This window comes from Leptodactylus fuscus, chromosome 1 (assembly GCF_031893055.1).
Source record: "Leptodactylus fuscus isolate aLepFus1 chromosome 1, aLepFus1.hap2, whole genome shotgun sequence".
NCBI classification, from domain to species: domain Eukaryota; kingdom Metazoa; phylum Chordata; class Amphibia; order Anura; family Leptodactylidae; genus Leptodactylus; species Leptodactylus fuscus.
Genome location: NC_134265.1, coordinates 139,429,439 through 139,452,216, shown reverse-complemented (window position 1 = coordinate 139,452,216; position 22,778 = coordinate 139,429,439). Strand labels below are relative to the sequence as shown.

At 38.6% G+C, this 22,778-nt stretch overlaps 1 protein-coding gene across 1 annotated transcript in view; it reads right to left on the bottom strand.

Annotated features, from left to right (window-relative positions):
• Positions 1-2,618: 2,618 nt before the first annotated feature.
• Positions 2,619-22,778, bottom strand: part of CNTNAP4 (contactin associated protein family member 4) — a 268,813-nt gene continuing 248,653 nt past the window's right edge. Inside the window, exons 19-25 of the mRNA XM_075277554.1 lie at positions 22,196-22,417; positions 21,088-21,221; positions 17,993-18,080; positions 14,413-14,415; positions 6,946-7,164; positions 4,178-4,249; positions 2,619-3,374 (exon numbers count right to left, since the gene is read on the bottom strand). Coding sequence (XP_075133655.1) covers positions 3,175-3,374; positions 4,178-4,249; positions 6,946-7,164; positions 14,413-14,415; positions 17,993-18,080; positions 21,088-21,221; positions 22,196-22,417 — 938 coding nt within the window. The 3' untranslated portion in view covers positions 2,619-3,174. The remainder of the gene's footprint in view (positions 3,375-4,177; positions 4,250-6,945; positions 7,165-14,412; positions 14,416-17,992; positions 18,081-21,087; positions 21,222-22,195; positions 22,418-22,778) is intronic.

Below are 22,778 nucleotides of genomic sequence, written 5' to 3'. Positions count from 1 at the left end.
GATTGGACCATGGTGGGAGGAAACAGCACAGAAGACCTTTGCAGGAATTCAACACTTGGTGCAAGATTGCCACATTTACAGTACATTAAAAGGAGTCTGTCAGCAGGAAATTCAGCATAAAACTAATTAAAGTAACTTGTAGGGTGGCTTTTGCACTTTCCAAAGATGGCTTTTTTATTCCGCATGGCAGCTCCATCTTCATGAAAATTAGCATTTTATTCTCATGCAAATTATCTAAAAAGGGCTTTAGGGGTGTATCTTCTCTTACTAGGGCTGGTTATCTAGAAAAGAGAGTGAAGCCCTAGGAGTAGGAGAAGACACACTGCTAAAGCCCTTTTCAGTTAATTTTCATAAGAATAGAATGCAGATTTTCATGAACATAGAGTTGCAATGCAGAATAAGAAAGACATCTTTGGAAAGTGTAGTCCTACAAGATGCTGTTATTAGTCTTATAGCGCTTTTCCTACTGACAGACTCCCTTTACAGTAGTTTGTACTTAGAACTTGTAAGAATTTGTATTTAGGAATGGCTTGACTTACCTGGAGTTTACCAGGTATCATTATGGTACAAGATTGATATTTGCTCCACTGGTTTCTGTACCTACACATATACATGGCCAGTGTATCTGTAAATCTGATACCTGCATCTCTTACCAGAAAACAAAAAAAATGTATAAATTAAATAACATACAGTATATTGATCTAAGGCCCCATGCCTTACACATGGCCTAGTGTGCTTTTTTTTTTTTTTTTTTGGGGGGGGGGGTTAATGCTCTGTTCTGTTCCAATATCCTGCTTCTTGACATTGGAACCAAATGGAGCTAGCACTCACATGAGACTCATATGCCATCGGAGTGCATTCTGTTATATACTTGGCTCACCGTCAACAACCTACACACTTGTGTGCATGAGGCCTCTCAGTGAATCCACAGTAACAGTTTTTGGCGAGGCATCACTGGGGAGTAATTTCACCATAACTAACTTCTTTTGTACTAATCATAATATGTAACTATATTCAGGAGACGCACAAAAGAAGAAACTGAGCAATATTTTTCATTTTGGCATGGACTTTGACCATTGTGGGTCAGTCTGAGGAATTGAATGATGTCGTTCTAGCATCAGGATAAAAAATGTAACATTTAAAAATCCCAAAATCAAACACATGGAGCAGATGTACATGGTAACGCACCTAGGCCACACCCCTTACATAATAGGCCACGCCCCTTTTCATACAAGTCATTAAGGTATATAAAAAGTGTCTACACGTCATACTATAGTTATCACCAACAGGTGGTCGCCCTATCTGACTATTAGAACAGTCGTTAATTATAGAGAGAATATACAGATATATATATATATATATATATATATATATATATATATATATATATATCAGTGCCGCACCTCCCAAGAGGCGACCTGAAGCGAGCGCTTCGGGCGGCACTATGCCAGGGCCTCAGGGAGGGCGGCATTTTTGCTTCCCTAAGCCAGTCCAGGACAAGCTGTCCTGGACTGGCTTATCACCGAGCGGTGGTTTGGGGAGGCCACTGGAGCAGCGCTGCTCCAGCAGCCTCCCCTCACGCTCAGGCAGAGAGCAGGCAGTCTCCGGGCCTACTCTCTGCCGGTGAACGGCGCTAAGCCCCGCCCCTTCACTAGGCCATGCCCCCGCTCCGCCCCCTCCTCCCGGCGGGGGGGGGGAGGTGGCTTTCTGCAGTTAGCCTCGGGCGGCGAAAGGAGCAGGCTCACCCCTGATATATATATATATATATATATATATATATATATATATATATATATATATATAAAATTAAAGACTGATGGGTTAGCTCCAAGTTCAGCTCCCTAAGCAGATAGATTTTGCTACCTTGCTATTGAATTGGGTGAGGTGAAAACTCTATCATTTTGTGTAATTCCAGAAATTATCGTCTTCTAGCTGGTGAGGTCTCTTTAGAAAATGTTAGAAAATCCCTCATGACAACATTTATAAGGTGTAAGTAAATAAAAAAGTTAAATGAAGTTTTAAAAAAATGCCTATGCAATGTGAATTAGTCCTTGCTACTATCAGACGTGTTCTTTTTCTTTATTTTTCTCTGATATTCATCCTTATTTGTGCATTATAAAAGGATACCCATATCTTAGCTGGCTGCATACCCTCTATATAGAGCGGCCTTGTATAGTGCAGACATGTTTTCCTGTTAGATTGACCTATTGTTTATTTTGTTATAGCTGTTGTGTTCGATTCACATATGTCAACTATTTGGTTCTCAATGAAAATGCTTTGAACTAAGTAATAAATCAATATAAAAGGGACAAAGGAGAGCATGTGTCTGATGCTAGCCTGAAACGATCCCATGAAAAGTCTGGTAGTAAGTTGGAAAAGATAAACTTTAGGAAACTAGTTTAACATGTAGATGAATATTTGTATTACCTTGTTGCAGGGCGAACAAGCTATGTGCCCCTTGTTTTCTAATCTCTCAGATTAGAGCACCCCCTTATGTGTCTCTAACACTACACCGGTATTATGAAGTTCTTTAGCTGATAGGGCCCACTGACCTACCGGGCCCCTGTAAGGCTGCACAGGTTGCACCAATGGTAAGTCTGCTTAAGCCTTAAGTACTTACTTTAATACTTATTTACAGATAAAATTATGTTATTTCAAGAATTCTGGTGAGATTTTACTGAATATTTTGCAATATTGGGGCAGAATGTTAAAGTAACTGAAATGGTCATTTGTGGTACTATACCTGAAGTAGAAGATCACAATAGAAAACACTACATAACCCTCCTTTTGAAGCAAGAAATTACAGTTCGGATTTAACCATTAACAAAATGTTTCAATCACACAGACATAATTAAGAAGTTCAATTGGAAAATAGTCTGGACTTAATAATTCAATATGGAATTGTGTAAATCTGAAAAGTCACATCAGAACAATCTGAAACTACCAACAATAAGAGAGTACAATACAGTGATTGCTGTCACTGAAATGCATTCAGCAAGAGATGCATGGCATTAGTAGAGGCCTCTTTCAGGAATCACTGTGGTTGATCATATGCAGTATAACACAAGTCTATGCCATTGTTTGCTTGCAGTGCTTTGTTTTGTTTCATCTAGTGCCCCTTGCTTAGCAAGAAAGTCTGTCTGTCCCATTGTTTGGCCACACAATGAAAACACATTAGAAAAAGTATTCTTTCTGACTTTCGTTGATTGTATTTTGCATACTGAGCTCAGCTTTCAGTGCGGAGGCTGCTTCTACATTGTCCTCATGTTCTGATTCTTTGGCTTCGTTTTTTTCAAATGTATTCTTCTGCAGATAAATTCTTATTGCTATGCCAGCAATGCATAATAAAATGAATACTGCAACAGATATTACACCTGTGGAAATGATGAAAGAGAAAAATATAAGGAATATACATGTAGAATGTGCCAGTTCACAAGTTATAATAAATACACAGTAGGTTTCTGATATAACATACATCAGTTTCTTATCTCTGCTTTATAGAGAGCAACTTCTAATTCAATGAACGCTAATTTGGATCAAATGTTGGCAGATAGTAATAGTAAGAGAGAGAATAAAAACATATTAATTATGACATATTGCTTACAACAGTGGATTGTTTTATAAGAGGAGCGTGCCTGTTGATAGACATTCGACAGAATGATACCATATTGAATAGGGACCTATATTCACTTATCTTATCCCCAGTTTGTCTGAGGTCGGCGCCCCACAGGATGAAAATACCGCTGGAAAAATTGTGGCATCTTACAGTAATGGCACTGTGCAGTAAAAACTGTGATGCGGACATGCTATTTCCAAACCCGGCGTGGTCTTGAAAATCGCAGCATGTCAATTATACCTATGGAAAAACCAGTGGTTTCCCCATAGGTATAATTGTAACAGAAAGTCCGCAGAGGAAAACTCAGCAAACTTTTTGTTTAAAGCACTGTGGGAAGAACTGCAATGCATTGCCGCCATGGTTTTTCCTGCAGCGCTTTATTGCTGCCGGACGTCCTGTGGGGCCTTAGCCTGAAAGTTCTAATTTCACTTCAATAATGGGTTGGTGTTCTCAAATAAGTGATCATTTGGCAAGGTTTCACTATATTGACAAATACAATTAATGTTTCTTGTTTAATTTTTGTATATTTAGCTTTACATATTTAAAATAAAATAATGTTACCTCCAATAAGTGCAAAACCACTTGATAGCGCCTTGGTTAACTGTTCTCCATTTTCTAATGTTCCAGAATGATCTGCAATGGGTGAATACAATAGTTAGATGAACACATTGCGTTAAGGTATATTCATTATTCCTGATGCAAAAAATGTAATTCTGTAGTAAACATTCAATTGGAAAATTACTATAAAATACAAAAGAGAAAAAAATGAAAAGAAATACAAATACTAGCACAAGATCAGTCATAAAGGTAGGTTTGGTAATAGTGGACAGGGTTCTAAAATATGGTAAATTTTACTGAAACAGTATGAGCAAATAAAAAAAAAAATCACACATTCTAAAGGGCCATTAAGATCAAGTTTCTGCATTCTGTTCAGCACATTTGTGTAATGGATGTTTTTTTAGTAGTAAAAATGGATACATTAAAAAAAACAAACAGATTAATTTAGTTGAACAAGGCCATGATCCAGGGGGTAGAATATTCATGAGGTTTTCTCCCCCTGTTAATTATTGAAAGTGCTATTATTATACTCTAAGGTCTCCCCAATCAAAGAATCATGACGTCGGTCATCCTACGTCCCCACTGAGGTCTAATCACAAGCCTCAGTGTTGATTTGGGGGTGCATGACATCATCTGGGGCAGGAAAAGGTCAGAAGAAGACACCAGGAGACCATCAAAACCCAGGATGGGTGAGTATGTCTGTTTTCTTATTTTCACTCACCTCCCCTAGGCCTCCAAAAATTATACTGTGGTGTCTGAGGAGACCCCAGATTATACATTTACATCTGTTGTATATTTGGATGGATGAAAAAAGTGTGGTATGTCACAATTTTCTGTCCATTAAATACAACATATAATTATGTACTAGAGGTACTATGGAGTCAAAAGTATGTTCTACTAACAAATGTTAATCAACATTTCACATATTTCTGCTGTGTTGGAAAGTGTCTGCTCAATGAATTATTAAACCGTGATCATAATATAAAAAAACTACAACACTGTTTCAAAAAACAAGAGTTGAGACACTACCAGAAAGAAATTGTGGTTATGGACCTTTATATATGACCATACTTAAATGATCTCCAGTTTAGTTAACTATTTCAACAGAATATCACAAGATAATAAAAGATTTAAAAGGCTATAATTCACATCCCCACCTACCCTGCCACACAGGGGGCCACATATAGGCACAGATAGGATAGTTATACTATCCATCTCAGTAGAGGTTGCTTAGAGAAAAGATTGCTTTACTTTGACAAATATGTCTAGACTTAACTGATCTCCAAATTAGTGAAGGATTCCAATTTGTCTTAAAATAAATGTGAAACAATATCACATAATAGTAGCATCAAACCAAAGAGTCCTCACCTGTTAAATCTCCCACTGTTGCACTGCCCAAGTTCAGTTTCAGTTCCTGTTTAAGCTAGTGCTTAAATAGGGAGAACAAATTAGGGGAACTCTAGAATAATGCCACCCCCAAACACCCTGGGCGACTGACGACCCCCCCCCCCACACACACACACACTATTATGCCCCATAGTGGCCCTGCACACAGTATTATGCCCCCATAGTGGCACCTACACACCATATTATGCTTCATAGTGGAACCTTCACACCGTATTATGCTCCATAGTGGCCCTTGCACACAGTATTATGCCCCATAGTGGCCCCTGTACACAGTATTATGACCAATAGTGGCCCCTGCACATAGTATTATGCCTCATAGTAGCTCCTACAAACAGTGTTATGCCCCATAGTGCCCCCTGCACACTGTATTATTCCTCATAGTAGCTCCTGCACACACTATTATTCCCCATAGTGGCTCCTACACACAGTATTATGCCCTATAGTAGCCCCTTCACACAGTATTATGACCCATAGTGGCCCTTGCACACAGTATTATGCCCCATTGTGGACCCCCATGAACAATTATTATACTCTGGGGTCTTTTCAGAGTATAATAATCGTAAACCCAGGGGAGGATACAAACATAAAAACCACTGTTACTGGTTTCAGCAGACGCAAATGTTGGCCATCTTCAATGATGTACAGGACATCACATGAGCGTGGGCTTGCGTCGTGATGCATAAGGATGTCACCAAGTAGGCCTGAAGCCTTCCGGAGCCAGGAGAGGTAAGTAACGGTGTTATTTTTACGTTCCGCATTCCGCTTCAGACACATTTTTTATACCAATTTAAGCACTGACTACAGCCCATCTCCCAGAGACCAGGAGAGCAGTCTATAGAGTCCTATCTGAGTATTACTATGTTGTTGTATCTAGGCTTTCAGTAGTACAATATAGTGCTGTTACTGAATGCTGACCCTGTTCTAGCTCACAAATTAGTTGTAAAATTTATTACAATTAGAAATACAAATGTATAAATAATATCGGGGTGATGTATATAGTGTGACCTCGCTGTGGTAATCACATGTGAGTCCTCATCTCATCCGCATCTATACTTGCAAAGGTAAGCCATGGAAATAGAGGTGTAGCCCAACAATCAGCAGTAATTCTCATTCATTCGAATGGTTGGGCTGCACAGAGTGCAGGCACCCTTTGACCAGTCACAGATGGCTGTATTTGGGCCATGAAAAACTGTTACATGTATTTAATATACTGTTTGTATTTAACAGCCACAGCTTGAGTGAACTGAACTGGAATGCTAAGCTCAACTGAGCTGTGTCCAAGTCAGTAAATGCAGCTGATACAGCCAAAATACGACCATATGCAACAGCTCTATTTCACTCATTTAATCATAGAGTAAAATTACCTGCAAAAGAGTGGGTTGTTTCGCCAGATCCTGCATCTTCTCCATTTAGGGATCCACAACCAGACTCTATAACATGTCCTTTTATTATTACTTGGGAAGTAAAATTGCTTTTAAAAGCTGCCTTTAGTGGTACAATGTTATTAAAGCGCACGGCAGAGAGGCATCCAATAAATCCATTAGCACTAGCCTTCATAGTCTCCAGATCAACATCAATGTCATCTGTTACAAAAACAAAAACAAATTAGAAAATCTTGATATTAAGAGGCCTATTTTTTGTCAGATTACACCAGTAAAGTATGTTTTCATAGTTGCCAGTTGGAAGAGATTAGTTAAGCAATTGATGACTGTTCTTTAAAAAAGGTCTATGGATAAAAAAAAAAAAAAGTATAAAGGATTATATTCAAAGTTGGTGAACGTATGCTTAACCCCTTCAGTACTGGGACAATTTCTCTGGTTCAGAACCAAACACATTTCTTTTTTTTTTTTTGTATGCATGATTTTGAGGACTATAACATTTTCATCATTTGGGCTATTCAACTAATATTCATCTTTATTTTTACGTTATTTTTTTTAGTTTTGGATGCTTTGTTTAGTTTTATATCAAGAAAATATAAACAAAAGAGGAAGGAAAACATGTCTGGTTTTCATGTTTCATGTTTTGTTTCTTTTTAATAGCAAAAGTGCTCCTAAATATTTTATTTTTATTTTTATATTAGAGTTTTCCCTCTCCTTTATGGTAATTTTTTATTTAGGATTGTGTTGTCGGAGGTGGGGCAAGAACCTGTGATCTGGGGAGTGGCATTGATGTATTATTTATGTATTTACTTTAGTTATTTTACTTTCATATAATATATATACACATGTACATTTATTTATTTTACATTGTGTCCCATAGGGTCATTATAGACCTTTAGGGGCATGTGATCACTATTTCTTTGGTGGGCGAAGTTGATCTCCCCTATAACTGGGGCTGAAACCTTAGCTGTGTACATTGAGCACTGTGTACATGGTGATCGTGAAGGCAATGACAGTAAAAAACCACCCCTGCCTTCTTAGAGTAGCTCCGGCTGTAGTAACAGCCAGCTCTCCGATTCTGAGCACCTGCTTAAAACTACATGGACGTACAGATATGTCCTTGCAAAACAATAGAGCCACTTCCCAATGGGCGGCGACAGTGGTTAAACAAATTTCCACTCAGTACTCAACTAAATATTGACAATATGCACTAGTTTGTACTAATAACTATTCAGCTATCCCCCACAGATGGAGTCTGGAACCAGCAAATCCTACATTTTTATGTAGCCGACTGCGCGGGCATGCACATGCACACACACGCATGTGCAGTCAGCTCTGCCCAGGCCCGATGCCTGAGCAGAGCCAACTGTGTATGCACGTGCATGCCCGCGCATGCGCAGTTGGCTCTGCCTAGGCCGGATGCCTAGGCAGAGTGAATTCCACCCGGAAGAAGACGCGGAGACGCAGCGCGGAGAAGATTTCGGAAAGGTAAGAGAAGAACCAGCGTTGATTGGCAGAATGTATAGCATTCTGCCAATCAATGCTGGTTCTGCATCGAACCTTAAACTTCGAACATCTAGTAGTGTTCGATCGAGTACGAGTATTTCGAATACCGTAGTATTCGATCAAACACCTACTTGATCGAACATTACTCGCTCATCTCTATTAGCTATAGTCCTATGAAAAAGTTTGGGCACCCCTATTAATCTTAATCATTTTTAGTTCTAAATATTTTGGTGTTTGCAGCAGCCATTTCAGTTTGATATATCTAATAACTGATGGACACAGTAATATTTCAGGATTGAAATGAGGTTTATTGTACTAACAGAAAATGCGCAATATGCATTAAACCAAAATTTGACCGGTGCAAAAGTATGGGCACCTCAACAGAAAAGTGACATTAATATTTAGTAGATCCTCCTTTTGCAAAGATAACAGCCTCTAGTCGCTTCCTGTAGCTTTTAATCAGTTCCTGGATCCTGGATAAAGGTATTTTGGACAAACAATTCAAGTTCAGTTAAGTTAGATGGTCGCCGAGCATGGACAGCCCGCTTCAAATCATCCCACAGATGTTCAATGATATTCAGGTCTGGGGACTGGGATGGCCATTCCAGAACATTGTAATTGTTCCTCTGCATGAATGCCTGAGTTGATTTGGAGCGGTGTTTTGGATCATTGTCTTGCTGAAATATCCATCCCCGGCGTAACTTCAACTTCGTCACTGATTCTTGAACATTATTCTCAACAATCTGCTGATACTGAGTGGAATCCATGCGACCCTCAACTTTAACAAGATTCCCAGTGCTGGCATTGGCCACACAGCCCCAAAGCATGATGGAACCTCCACCAAATTTTACAGTGGGTAGCAAGTGTTTTTCTTGGAATGCTGTTTCTTTTTGGACGCCATGCATAACGCCTTTTTTTATAACCAAACAACTCAATCTTTGTTTCCAAAATGAAGTTGGCTTCTCCAAATGTGCTTTTGCATACCTCAGGCAACTCTATTTGTGGCGTACGTGCAGAAACGGCTTCTTTCTCATCACTCTCCCATACAGCTTCTATTTGTGCAAAGTGCGCTGTATTGGTGACCGATGCACAGTGACACCATCTGCAGCAAGATGATGCTGCAGCTCTTTGGAGGTGGTCTGTGGATTGTCCTTGACTGTTCTCACTATTCTTCTTCTCTGCCTTTCTGATATTTTTCTTGGCCTGCCACTTCTGGGCTTAACAAGAACTGTCCCTGTGGTCTTCCATTTCCTTACTATGTTCCTCACAGTGGAAACTGACAGGTTAAATCTCTGAGACAACGTTTTGTATCCTTCCCCTGAACAACTATGTTGAACAATCTTTGTTTTCAGATCATTTGAGAGCGGGCTGTCCATGTTCGGCGACCATCAAACTTAACTGAACTTGAATTGTTTTGTAGAAAGAAATGGTCCAAAATACCTTCATCCAGGATCCAGGAACTGATTAAAAGCTACAGGAAGCGACTAGAGGCTGTTATCTTTGCAAAAGGAGGATGTACTAAATATTAATGTCACTTTTCTGTTGAGGTGCCCATATTTTTGCACCGGTCAAATTTTGGTTTAATGCATATTGCGCATTTTCTGTTAGTACAATAAACCTCATTTCAATCCTGAAATATTACTGTGTCCATCAGTTATTAGATATATCAAACTGAAATGGCTGTTGCAAACACCAAAATATTTAGAACTAAAAATGATTAAGATTAATAGGGGTGCCCAAACTTTTTCATAAGACTGTATATATGCCCTATGTTAGCAGTTGTCACAAATGATCCCTGATTGTGCACATTTCTTACCACTGCTATGGAGTCTGTTAATTAGTCTCTACAGGCATTGCCATATTTAAAAATGGAGAGAAAGGTCCGTACTCTTTGGGTTCCTTACAAAAAAATTAACTTTTAATACAGTGGGGCAAAAAAGTATTTAGTCAGTCACCAATAGTGCAAGTTCCACCACTTAAAAAGGTGAGAGGCATCTGTAATTTACATCATAGGTAGACCTCAACTATGAGAGACAAAATGAGAAAACAAATCCAGAAAATCACATTGTCTGATTTTGTAAGAATTTTCTTTCAAATTATGGTGGAAAATAAGTATTTGGTCACCTACAAACAATCAAGATTTCTGGCTCTCACAGACCTGTAACTTCTTCTTTAAGAGTCTCCTCTTTCCTCCACTCATTACCTGTAGTAATGGCACCTGTTTAAACTTGTTATCAGTATAAAAAGACACCTGTGCACACCCTCAAACAGTCAGACTCCAAACTCCACTATGGTGAAGACCAAAGAGCTGTCAAAGGACACCAGAAACAAAAACTGTAGCCCTGCACCAGGCTGGGAAGACTGAATCTGCAATAGGCAACCAGCTTGGATTGAAGAAATCAACTGTGGGAGCAATAATTAGAAAATGGAAGACATACAAGACCACTGATAATCTCCCTCGATCTGGGGCTCCACGCAAAATCTCACCCCGTGGGGTCAAAATAATCACAAGAACGGTGAGCAAAAATTCCAGAACCACACGGGGGGATCTAGTGAATGAACTGCAGAGAGCTGGGACCAATGTAACAAAGCCTACCATCAGTAACACACTACACCGCCAGGGACTCAGATCCTGCAGTGCCAGACGTGTCCCACTGCTCAAGCCAGTACATGTCCGGGCCATCTGAAGTTTGCTAGAGAGCATTTGGATGATCCAGAATAGTATTGGGAGAATGTCCTATGGTCTGATGAAACCAAACTGGAACTGTTTGGTAGAAACACAACTTTTCGTGTTTGGAGGAAAAAGAATACTGAGTTGCATCCATCAAACACCATACTGACTGTAAAGCACGGGGGTGGAAACATCATGCTTTGGGGCTGTTTCTCTGCAAAGGGGCCAGGACGACTGATCTGGGTACATGAAAGAATGAATGGGGCCATGTATCGTGAGATTTTGAGTGCAAACCTCCTTCCATCAGCAAGGGCATTGAAGATGAAACGTGGCTGGGTCTTTCAACATGACAATGATCCAAAGCACACCGCCAGGGCAACAAAGGAGTGGCTTTGTAAGAAGCATTTCAAGGTCCTGGAGTGGCCTAGCCAGTCTCCAGATCTCAACACTATAGAAAACCTTTGGAGGGAGTTGAAAGTCCGTGTTGCCAATCGACAGCCCCAAAACATCACTGCTCTAGAGGAGATCTGCAGGGAGGAATGGGCCAACATACCAACAACAGTGTGTGCCAACCTTGTGAAGACTTACAGAAAACGTTTGACCTCTGTCATTGCCAACAAAGGATATATAACAAAGTATTGAGATGAAATTTTGTTACTGACCAAATACTTATTTTCCACCATAATTTGCAAATAAATTCTTACAAAATCAGACAATGTGATTTTCTGGATTTGTTTTCTTATTTTGTCTCTCATAGTTGAGGTCTACCTATGATGTAAATTACAGACGCCTCTCATCTTTTTAAGTGGTGGAACTTACACTATTGGTGACTGACTAAATACTTTTTTGCCCCACTGTACATCAGTTTAAAAAAAAAAAAAAAATCATACAGAAAGATACAAAAAGAGTGAACGTTAGAAAAAACAAAATGTTTTAAAAATCACACATCGCTGACGCGTTTCGGGAGCTCTCACATCCAGCTATGAAGAAGGGATGTGAGAGGTCCCGAAACGCGTCAGAGATGTGTGATTTTTAAAACAGTATTTTGTTTTTTCTAACTTTCACTCTTTTTGTATCTTTCTGTATGAAAAAAAAATTTAAACTGATGTATTAAAAGTTAATTTTTATATAAGGACCACAAAGAGTGTGGACCTTTCTCTCCATTTTTGAAAATTGTTCTACATCGCTCAAAGAGGTCCGGAGCGCAGGTCGTGCATCTTTGAAGATTGTTCCAAGACAATGGTGAGCCAGAAGACTTTATTTTTTGAAAGTATTGCCATATTTAATCACCACATCTAAATTCTTAATATTATTTCTAGTGCCTTTGGTGTTGGATATATTATATTATTGTTGTATTGAATATAAATACTGATTACTATTTGAATTCATGACATTCATTATATATATATATATATATATATATATATATATATATATATATATTCGACTAATTTCGACTAATTTTGGTGAAATCAATATGCATGTGTATCTTTCTGTATATTCAGGCTGATGTACGTTTAAATATTATATAATAAAGGTTGTGTTTTAATATGTTCTTCCACTCTTATCGGTGAAGTTGCACAGTGGTGTTAGAACTGCTATTCAGTCGGTGAGAATTAATATAGAATTGTTATGACAAGTGTAATTAAAGCTTTGCCACCAGAACTGAGATATTCTTGTTCAACATGTTTCTTCATGTTTCAAGCTCAATTAACTAACATTTATGGAACATATTGTCATGGGGATGGTTTTTCCCATTTACTTCATCTCCAAATGTGATATGATCTATCCATTATTTTTATAACAATAAGAATAATAAAAAGGTTTAATACAATTGTCATAGTATGTGTTTTTGCTCAAAGTTGATCTTCTAGTTCTTAATAAAAATTTTACAATAAATGCATAATGCACCAATTCCCAGTTCTAAAAAATGAGAAGTGAGTTTTTAGACTATGCTATGTGCATGCTTACATAGTTTGAGACAATCTTGTGTTTGGATGCATCAGACATTTGCAGGGGAATGTTTCTGAGACTGTCAGAGCAAAATGTACATAGAATATTCTGAAACACTCCTCACTGCTCTTGGCTTTCCCTTCCAAGAGAAGTGGGGAGTATCTCTGACTACCCTATACCCTATACATAGAAAATGATACTTCCCCTGTTCTTGGATATACCAGCATCTCCCTTCTCTCCCTCGCTGTGTTTTCTTATGGCAGAGGAGGAGTGTGTGTTGGGGGTCTCTTCCAAAAGAAACATCACAGCATCATGTGGGAGTGATTACCTGTTATTTCATTGGAGGGGAGAGTAGGGATATGCATGCAATATGTAGTTTGTTCACCGATTCACTACAGGTAAATAATAGTTATACAAGGAGTCTCAAGTAAAATAAAGCCAAGAAAAGGCTGCACAAAGGAAAAGAGAGTATTTAGCATTGCTGTGGATATTTCCATTGATATATGGTCTAAAATTTCTAAAAGGTACTGTAATATGAAAGACTGGCAATAAGTTATATCTAGCTTTTGACTGCCTGTCTTTTTTATATTGGCTCAAACTTAAACTTACGTACTGTAATATGAAAGACTTGCATGAAGTTATAAGTAGCATTAAGTTACCTGTCTTCTTTTTTTTTTTTTTAAACAACAGAACCTCTTAGCTGCAAGACACTGCAGTGAGGTCCACAGGCCCATTGATGGGCGGCTGTATGTCTGAACTCAATGTGAACTACTGCGAAGACTCTGCAGCGTGAAAATCAATGTGAACTACTGCAGAACACTGCAGCCTAACTCAATGTGAACTACTGCAGAACACTGCAGCCTGGACTAAATGTGAACTACTGTAGAACACTGCAGCCTGAATTTAATATGAACAGTGTGTACTGTGTGACACTCCATGTGAACATAGGTGCAACTAAAACCCTGCCTGTTTAGCTCACTGGCCAGGTGCACCAGTACAAGTGAAACACAAACGGCTGCCAAGGGTTAACACTCACCCCAGGCCAGCAAACACACACACTTACTTCTGCGACAGCTAGGGGCTCCACGGAAGTTTTAGAACATTCTCCTGCACACAACTTGGAGTCCCCAGGGGGGTTGCATGCTCCAGCACACAGCTTGGAGACATCACAAACCCACGCTCCACACACATCTTGGAGCCCCCAGGGGGGTTTGCATGCTCCGGCACACAACTTGGAGACATCACACACCCATGCTTCTGCACACAGCTGGGAGCCATACATGAAGTCAGACAGTACACATAGGCTATCTCAGAGACCATACCTGCTGCAGCTCCACGAGCTGGAACGGCATCTACCGCTCCTAGCCCTGGTGTAGATCTAACAGTTCAGGGCTTACAGGTCCTAACTAACAGCACCCAGATTGAAGCAGAGCAACCCCACTTTGAGGCCTAGTCTGACAACCTGCCTGAATACTGGAGCATATCGCTGACTACTGTCATTCACTTCGTGGACTTTGAGAAAAATTTAGACAAAGTGTGAGCACCCGGCGGGCGTCGGCTGAACTATTTAAAGGGAAGTCCCCGCCCAATAGGGGCGGTGGTGATGACCTCACCGCTCATGCTCAATAGGGGAGAAATGGCACTTAGCTTGTGAGCAGCTCCAATACGTCTGAGCATGCTCAGTAAGGTGAAAGCTGGATGGTTAGACTGACCCGCAGGTGGCGATGTGCGCTATGATAGCAACCTGCGGGACCCAATCCTAACACTTACCAAGTAGAGATGAGCGAGTTGTATTCGATCGAATAGTAGTATTCGATCAAATATCTCCCTTTGCATAGTTATTGCTGTATTTGGTCGAATACCACGCGGTAAATATTTGATTCCCCTCCCACCTTCCCTGGCACTTTTTTTTTTCACCAAAAACTATGCAGGGGAGGTATTCGATCGAATATACTCGCTCATCTCTATTACTAAGTTAAAAATAACTTGTTTCACATAGATCAGGCATGTCAAACTCAGGGTACCCTGAGGGCCACATGAGTAACATGAGGTTGTTGCGAGGGCCGCACACAGCAGCTAATGGCTAGGGCCTAGGGGACTGATCACTAATACCATGCATCGCAAAAATCCGGCATTTCTATTGCAGGCTACATAGAGTAGCCTACAATAGAAAGTATAGAATGACAGGCTGGAGCCTCACAAGGCTCCCGGCTGCCATAAAAATGCACGCAGGCCCAGAATCTTGCTCCGGGTGCCTGCAATTGCTGGTAAAATGGCACCTCAATTAAAGCTGGCAGACACCATTATTGTGTTGGAGTGCTGGGGAAGGGTTGGAGTGCTGGAGGGGGGGGTGCTGGGGAAGGGGGGGCTGGAGGAGGGGGGCTTCTGGATGTCTGGCCCTCCCTGTTTTATCCCACCCAATTGCAATTCTTGCACTTGGGGGCTAATAGGAGCACTACAGACTGTAATGCTCCAATATGCAAATCTGACTTAATTACATCATGGAAGACAGACTTGGACATTCTCAGTCAGCGCCCTCTATTGGTGTGCATACTTGAGGCACTGGCATCCTAATTACATAGTGGAAGTCAGATTTGCATATTCTTCCCATGTTCCTTTGCAGTGGAGCGCTCATGGCTTAATAAGACTCCACACACCTATATGGTGGTCTCTCCCTATGGAGTGACGATATCCCCTTAACCCTGTCTAAGCCTCTCACCTCTGCCAGATCAGTCCTCTCTGCGCCAAGCTGACAAGATGCAAATACATCAAAACAGCTGTCCTTGGCTGAGAAGACTGTATCTGGTATAATCCCAACATCACTGCAAACAAAGGCCTCTGAGAAGGTCAGCATGATGTTAATGGGAGTGTTCTCTATAGGCTTGCTTGACAGACTCTGTCTTCCTAATTACATCATGGAAGACAGACTTGCACATTCTTAGTCAGCTCCCTCTATTGGTGTGCATACTTGAGGCACTGGCATCCTAATTACATCATGGAAGTCAGATTTGCATATTCTTCCCATAAGGTCGATAGTAAAACTGAGGTTAATGGGGGTAAGTAGTTGGTGGAGGAGTCAGTCTGATGGAGGCAGTTCAATTATGTTTATATAAGGACTTCAAGTGTTAGATTAAGTCCTTTTGTCAATGATCTGAAATCTATTATCAGCTTGAATTTCCAACTTTTTCTCTGTCTGTCATATTTGAATGGACCTTTTCAATTCAGACTTAGGAATGAAGGCAGGTCAGGGAGGGGACGCCTCAAACCAACAAATTTATTATAACTTATACCAGAAAACTGAAGCACGTTATAGCTATTGCAGTTTCAGACTGGCTTTGTTTCAGCTATGGTGCATGGGATCTCTTGCATTGCACATGAATTACACACACTCCTGCCTCTTAATAATTCTGCTGAATGTCGCATCAATGCACTAAAGTGATTAAGACCCTCCCGATAAGCACTGTTCTTAATAAATCAGCCAATGTAGGTTCTGGACTTATACAGAATTATGTAAGGGCTCGTTCACATCAGCATTGTGAACTCCGTAGTTCAGGTTTCCGTTTCCTGCCTAAAACAAAGGCAGGAGACGGAAACCTGCAGGAGTCTCATTTGAATGGGTGAGAGAGATGTGCGGCGGTGAGCGTTTTAGGCTCTCCGCCGCGAAACCGGGTTTTATAATCCGGACACAGAGTCGGACATGCAGTACTCTGTGTCCGGATAAAAAAAATCCAGTTTCACGGCGGAGAGCCTAAAATGCTCACCGCCGTTCACGGCCAGACCCGGTCTGAGCTTTCCGACTTCTGGCATGCAGAAGACGGAAAGCTCAGAATGGACAGATGAACGCAGGTGTGAACCTAGCATAACTTAAACAACCCCTCCTAGTTTTAGATCTACAATGGCAGACATACTGCATGTATGGGGTTGTGCCATGTCTGATAACATTTAAGAAATATCTGATATAATTTAAAAGCTTGAATAATGAGTCCACATCCCATAAGTTTGATCAGCAGCATATCCTAGCGATATACCATCAACAGCTATTAATACATAACTTTTCATGTATATTTGGCTACAGGTAACGGCAGTATTTTAAGTTCTTTTTAAGTTGGTGCATGCTTTATTGCTTTTTGGATTTTATAAATAGAGAGGCAATTAAAGTTTCTATTTCAATTACATGGTCTACCAATCTAGATTTACCTAGAGGCTTTTTTCTATCCAAACATAGAAATTGTGTTAGAATCAACTGGATGAGTTTGAATGTGATAGAATAATTAGCAAGGATTTTAGAATATATCACAATACGGAAAGCAAAGCTCCAGACTTTTCTAAGCTGTCATTATGATTAATCTCTACTTCATATTATGTATCTGCTTCTTGTAAAAACATTTTAATTGCAATGCATTGAGAACTTTATAACACTCAGTCCTACATCAGTTATCCACTAAACTCCACTTATGAAATCAAAAATGAATTGTATTTGTTATTCCTTTTCCTATACACATACATTTTTTTTCCAGCGTTCTGTATGTACTTTACACTGTTTTACATTAATATATTGCTTTGTGGGATATTTATGCTCCGTTTGAATACAAGTTTAATTCACTCTAGTCTTTGACTGGGATCACGTACAATAAATCAACACTCTTTAGAGGAAAATATCATGTTCCAGGATGCCTGATTGTAAAATGAAGAGATAAGTGTGAAATTAGGTTGAAGAGAACCCTCTTGCTCATCTACAAGGAAGCACTTATTTCAGATGACGCTTCAACTTGACAAAAGTACATTTCTTTCTTGATTGTCATATTTTAATTAAATTTTCAAATTTTGAGACCAGACATACTTTTCTATCAATGAGATAAAGTATATAACATTTGTGATCCTTTCATTAAAAAAAATGCTTACCTGATATTTTACCAAGTACAAGAGAATGGATTGTATTGAACTTTGTGCTAGAACTGAGAATGAATTGTTCAGATGCATATTGGTTAACCTGGAAGAGCATTCAGAAAGAGAATAATGAAATCATTTTTTCAGGAGATAAGGAGATATATATATATATATATATATATATATATATATATATATATATATATATATATAGTGTGTATGTATGTCATAACCAGGAAATAAATAAGCCAAATTCATAAACATATTGTATACAGCATATTATACATAAAAATATGCATACAGATGTAGCTGAATTAACCAGAATTTCTAGTTTAAGTTAGTTTAACTGCTGCAGCCTGATGTCTTATCACAGAAAACAGGACACACCAATGAAAAGTCATTGGAAGAACTGTTCATAGTTTTCTTGTTGTCCTCAGTGTTACGGAATCACACTACAGCAGTTTAACCAATTTCATAAATTTGGCTTAACTCTGCTACGTCTCTATACCATATATAGTGGTGGCCAAGAAAAATGCACCACAAGTGGATTTTGTAAGATGTATGTGATACATATACATTAAGTCCCTGCAGATAATATGTATACCTCCTACTACGAAATTGACTGAAAAATTTCACGTGACATCATGTACAAAATTGCCAAATACTCATAATCCAGGAGTTAAGAGGATAGAAATGGGAAAAAGACAAGAAATCATTTTCGCTACATTCATTACATTTTGTGAAATGGTGCAGTTTATTTGGCCGCCACTGTATACTTAGTTATTTCATCTACCATATGCAATAAGATGTGATCTATATATTGTAAACTGTGTAATACTGTGTGTATCACAGACCTCATTGAATTTATACCAAATTTATGTGTTTCTTTAGAGACGAACACAGAAAGCTAACAAATAGGAAAGTTTTTATAGAAATTAATTAAATGTATTTAAATCTTTTGAAAATGCCTTAAATGGGGTTGGTCAGCAATAAATTCATTATACACCTAAGCACAGTATCTTATAAATAGTAGTAACCTAGAAATTAGGGAAAAGGTGCTTTGGGGCATTGCTTCAGCCTCAGCTCTAGATTTTCAGACAAAGCAATTTTATATTAAATTTGGGCTCCATAGCCAAATAACACAAATATATTTGGAATTTGTAGAGACTCCACAACAAGTTACTGTGGTTGTGTAGTTAACAAATTTACTACTGACAGACTCCTTTTAATAATAATTAATAATTTAGTAAGTTAACCCGTTTATCTCTAGAGTTCCATTATTGGAACGGCAGCCTCATGGCACACAACTTAAAAATTTCAACCTTCAGCATAAATGGGTTAAAGGGTTTTCCAACCAATGCTGTCCATGTATGATGCTGCTGCAATCAACTCAATAAGAGATAATCAAATGATCAGCAAGTAGGGGCCAAAATCTTCTATAACCTCACATATATTATTCATTCTACTACATATTAGAAAGGAAACGGAAAAGACAAAATAAAAAATCTTCAGCTCTAACCTTGACCCTGACAACCTAAAATAACACATCTTTTCTATTAAAATTAACAAAATAGAAAGTCGGATATAACTGAAATGTGTACTTTATTCTAGTGGTACTTTGTGCTATTAAAAAATATTAAAAGCAAACATTTCACCTAATATCACAAAAAAGAAATGAAAATAACATAGTTTCATGTATCATTGAAAAAGAAATAAGAATAATTTGAATAAGCAATTGTGAAAAAATATAGCTTTTCAAATCCTTATATCCCAAAATAGCAAAACTGTTTTGCCATTATCACAAGGAAAGTGGCCTAGTTTTGAACTGATTTAACAGCGTATTTTTATTTGCTATTTTGTTGATATCATTAGATTAATACAACAACATGTAAAGCCACATGCATTTTGCATATTGAATTTTTAAGAATCTTTTCATCTCTCACTGCAATGTCTTTTACACTGCCTGGCCAAAAAAAAAGTCGCGAGTGTTAATATTTAGTTGAGCCACCATGAGCACGAATAACAGCACGCATCCGTCTCGGCATGGAGTCTATAATGTTCTGTAGTGTAGACTCAGGGATTTTGATCCAATTCTTGAGTATCAGGGAGCACAGGTTACGCAGATTCGTTGGGGGTGGTGAGTGCAGCTCAGGTTCCTTTCCAGCACATTCCAGTGTTTCGTGTGCTTCTTGTCGCACCCGGACACGACCATCACTCTGGAACAATGTGAAACATGATTCATTTGACCACATGACCTTTCTCCACTGCTCTAGGGTCCAATCCTTGTGGTCTCTTGCAAATGACAGGCGCCGACGTCTGTTGGTCTCTGTCACCAATGGCTTTCGTGTGGTGACACCTGTTTACACCCATTCCTTTGAGTTCCCATCGCATTGTTCGCTCCGAAATGTGCCGCTCTGTCGAGTTGAACATCTGTGTGAGCTCAAAGGTGGTTTTCCGGCTGTTATTCTTCACCAGTCGCTTTAGGGACCTACGACCTCGAGTTTCGAGTATAGTCTTACGCCCACACTTTCCACGGTTGGAGGGGATTTTCCACCATCTCGCCATGCTTGTATGATACGCTGAACAGTTCTCTGTCCAATACCAGTTATTTCGGCTATCTCCTTGGTCGATTTGTTGACCTGATGCAATCCAATGACTTGCCCCTTCTTGAAGGCACTAACATCTCTTCCTCTGGTAGCTCTTCCATTGGTACACATCGCTTCACATCTTTAATTATGATCTGCACTTGACAGGCTACAGCTCAATTATATATATTCAAGAATATATACAAATTCCTGTAATGAATAGTTCATAATTATATTAGGGGTGGAACGGTACCTTGTTGCACAAGACAACTTTTTTTTTTTTGGCCAGGCAGTGTAGTACACCCATTTATTGCTCCAGAGGTGATTGATACGGCTACGCAGTACCTCAATAGGCTATAGGATACTTTGTTAGGTATCTAGTATTTTCTTACCAAGCCAATTGGTACATACTAATTGCAAAAGCATATTATGTAGGCATTTGACTAGTGAACATACAAAAAGGGGTAAAAACAAAATATGGAAACATAGAAAAACAACAATATAAAATAATTCTGTTAATAATACCTCCACGAATAAGATATCTTGTTTTCTCAAAATTGACACCCTATGGAGATGACCATCAGCCAGATTTTTAGAATTGATGGTGAAAACATCAGGATCATGATAATAACTGAATTTGTATCTTATCTGCAAACTTCCTAAGGATAAAAAACGAATACACAAAAAGTTGAGAAGTATAAAGTATAAAGTTATATACTCTATAAATTCAATTGTTAGAAGCTTCGGAAAAAATGCTGCAATTTTTATTTCTGAGCAATGTAGTGGTATGCTGGATGAGGACACTAAGATTCAGCTTAGAGTTTGGACTTCTCTACCCTGCATTGTATTCATGATGAGAAAGACAATTGTCTAACATGATTATTTTTTTTCTTTCTGAAGTTTCCGGTCTCTTTTTTTTCAATCTTTCCCTCTCATAAAATCTCACGCTCATTTGACAAATAAAGGAAATCCTATCAATCAAATAACTGTTCGCCTGGGGCCAACATCTCTTAAGTGTAAGACAACATTTAGATGTGGTGAATTTGCTGTAGATTTTTAGTCCTGTATGAAGGAGGTTTATAAAAACCACATCTACACGTGTTGTAACAATGTGGCTATAAGAGCATGTTTCCGATTTGAAGATTCATACGTGACCATGATTTTGTGGATTATTATTGAGAACCATTTACCTAACCTATTAAAAGTCATGTTAAACTTAGCTACCCCTGTATCTAAGCAGTTCATGTACTCTGGGGCAGGTTACATTAATAATTTAATGATCAGAAATCATACAATTTTATGGCAGATTAAACAAACTCCATAGCAAAAATGATTATGAAGTAGATTTGCATTCAATATACAGCAACCTAACAATTTATATCTTATGGATTTTATGTAGTTATTAAATTATGTAATGAATAATTGAATACATGGAATACCATAATTAGAAGTTATGGCAATAAAATTCACATAAAAATCAATTTTTTTTTTCATAAGTGTAATGAAACATGTTACTGACAATCTGTCTAAATGATACAAAAAAATATTGTGCTGGTAAATGATCAAATGGAAACAAATAGCTTATACTGTACTCAATTAAAATGATATTATATACATTTTATCATTTACTTACCATTTTTCGAGATGATAACTGAAATATATGCTTTATTTATAGATTGTACAAAAAGTAGCAAACTTGGTGCTTGAGTTGTCCTGAAATTGAAAGCTATGCTTTCTTTAGCTGTTGAATCAGCATAACTGGAAAAAATCTGCAAACTTGAATTTTTAACCATAGTATAATTTTCTTGAATGTTATAAGTTAATGACGATTCTGCTTCAAATTGTGCTGAAATTTCTGTAAAAAAAATTCATAAATAAACTTATCTTTAGAATCTAAGATCTCAACCAAGCATCAGTCTATTCACTATTTAACAACTGAAACTGTGAAACCTTTATACTGTAGGTATATGTTTTACCAGCATGCATGTATCTTTTTGTTATTTTTACCGGACTCACGACTTTTAAGGGGTTTGAGAAAAAGGCAAAAAGAATCCAGCACTCAGGACTCCAATATGGAAATGGATAAATAAAACTTCACTTTTATTTTAAGGAGCCACACTCCAAGGATAAAAAAGACAATGTGTCATGAATCTGAGTGCAGAGATGGATTACCGCATAGCCAAAGGGGTTGTCCAGCCTCTGTTCCCAGTATCCTG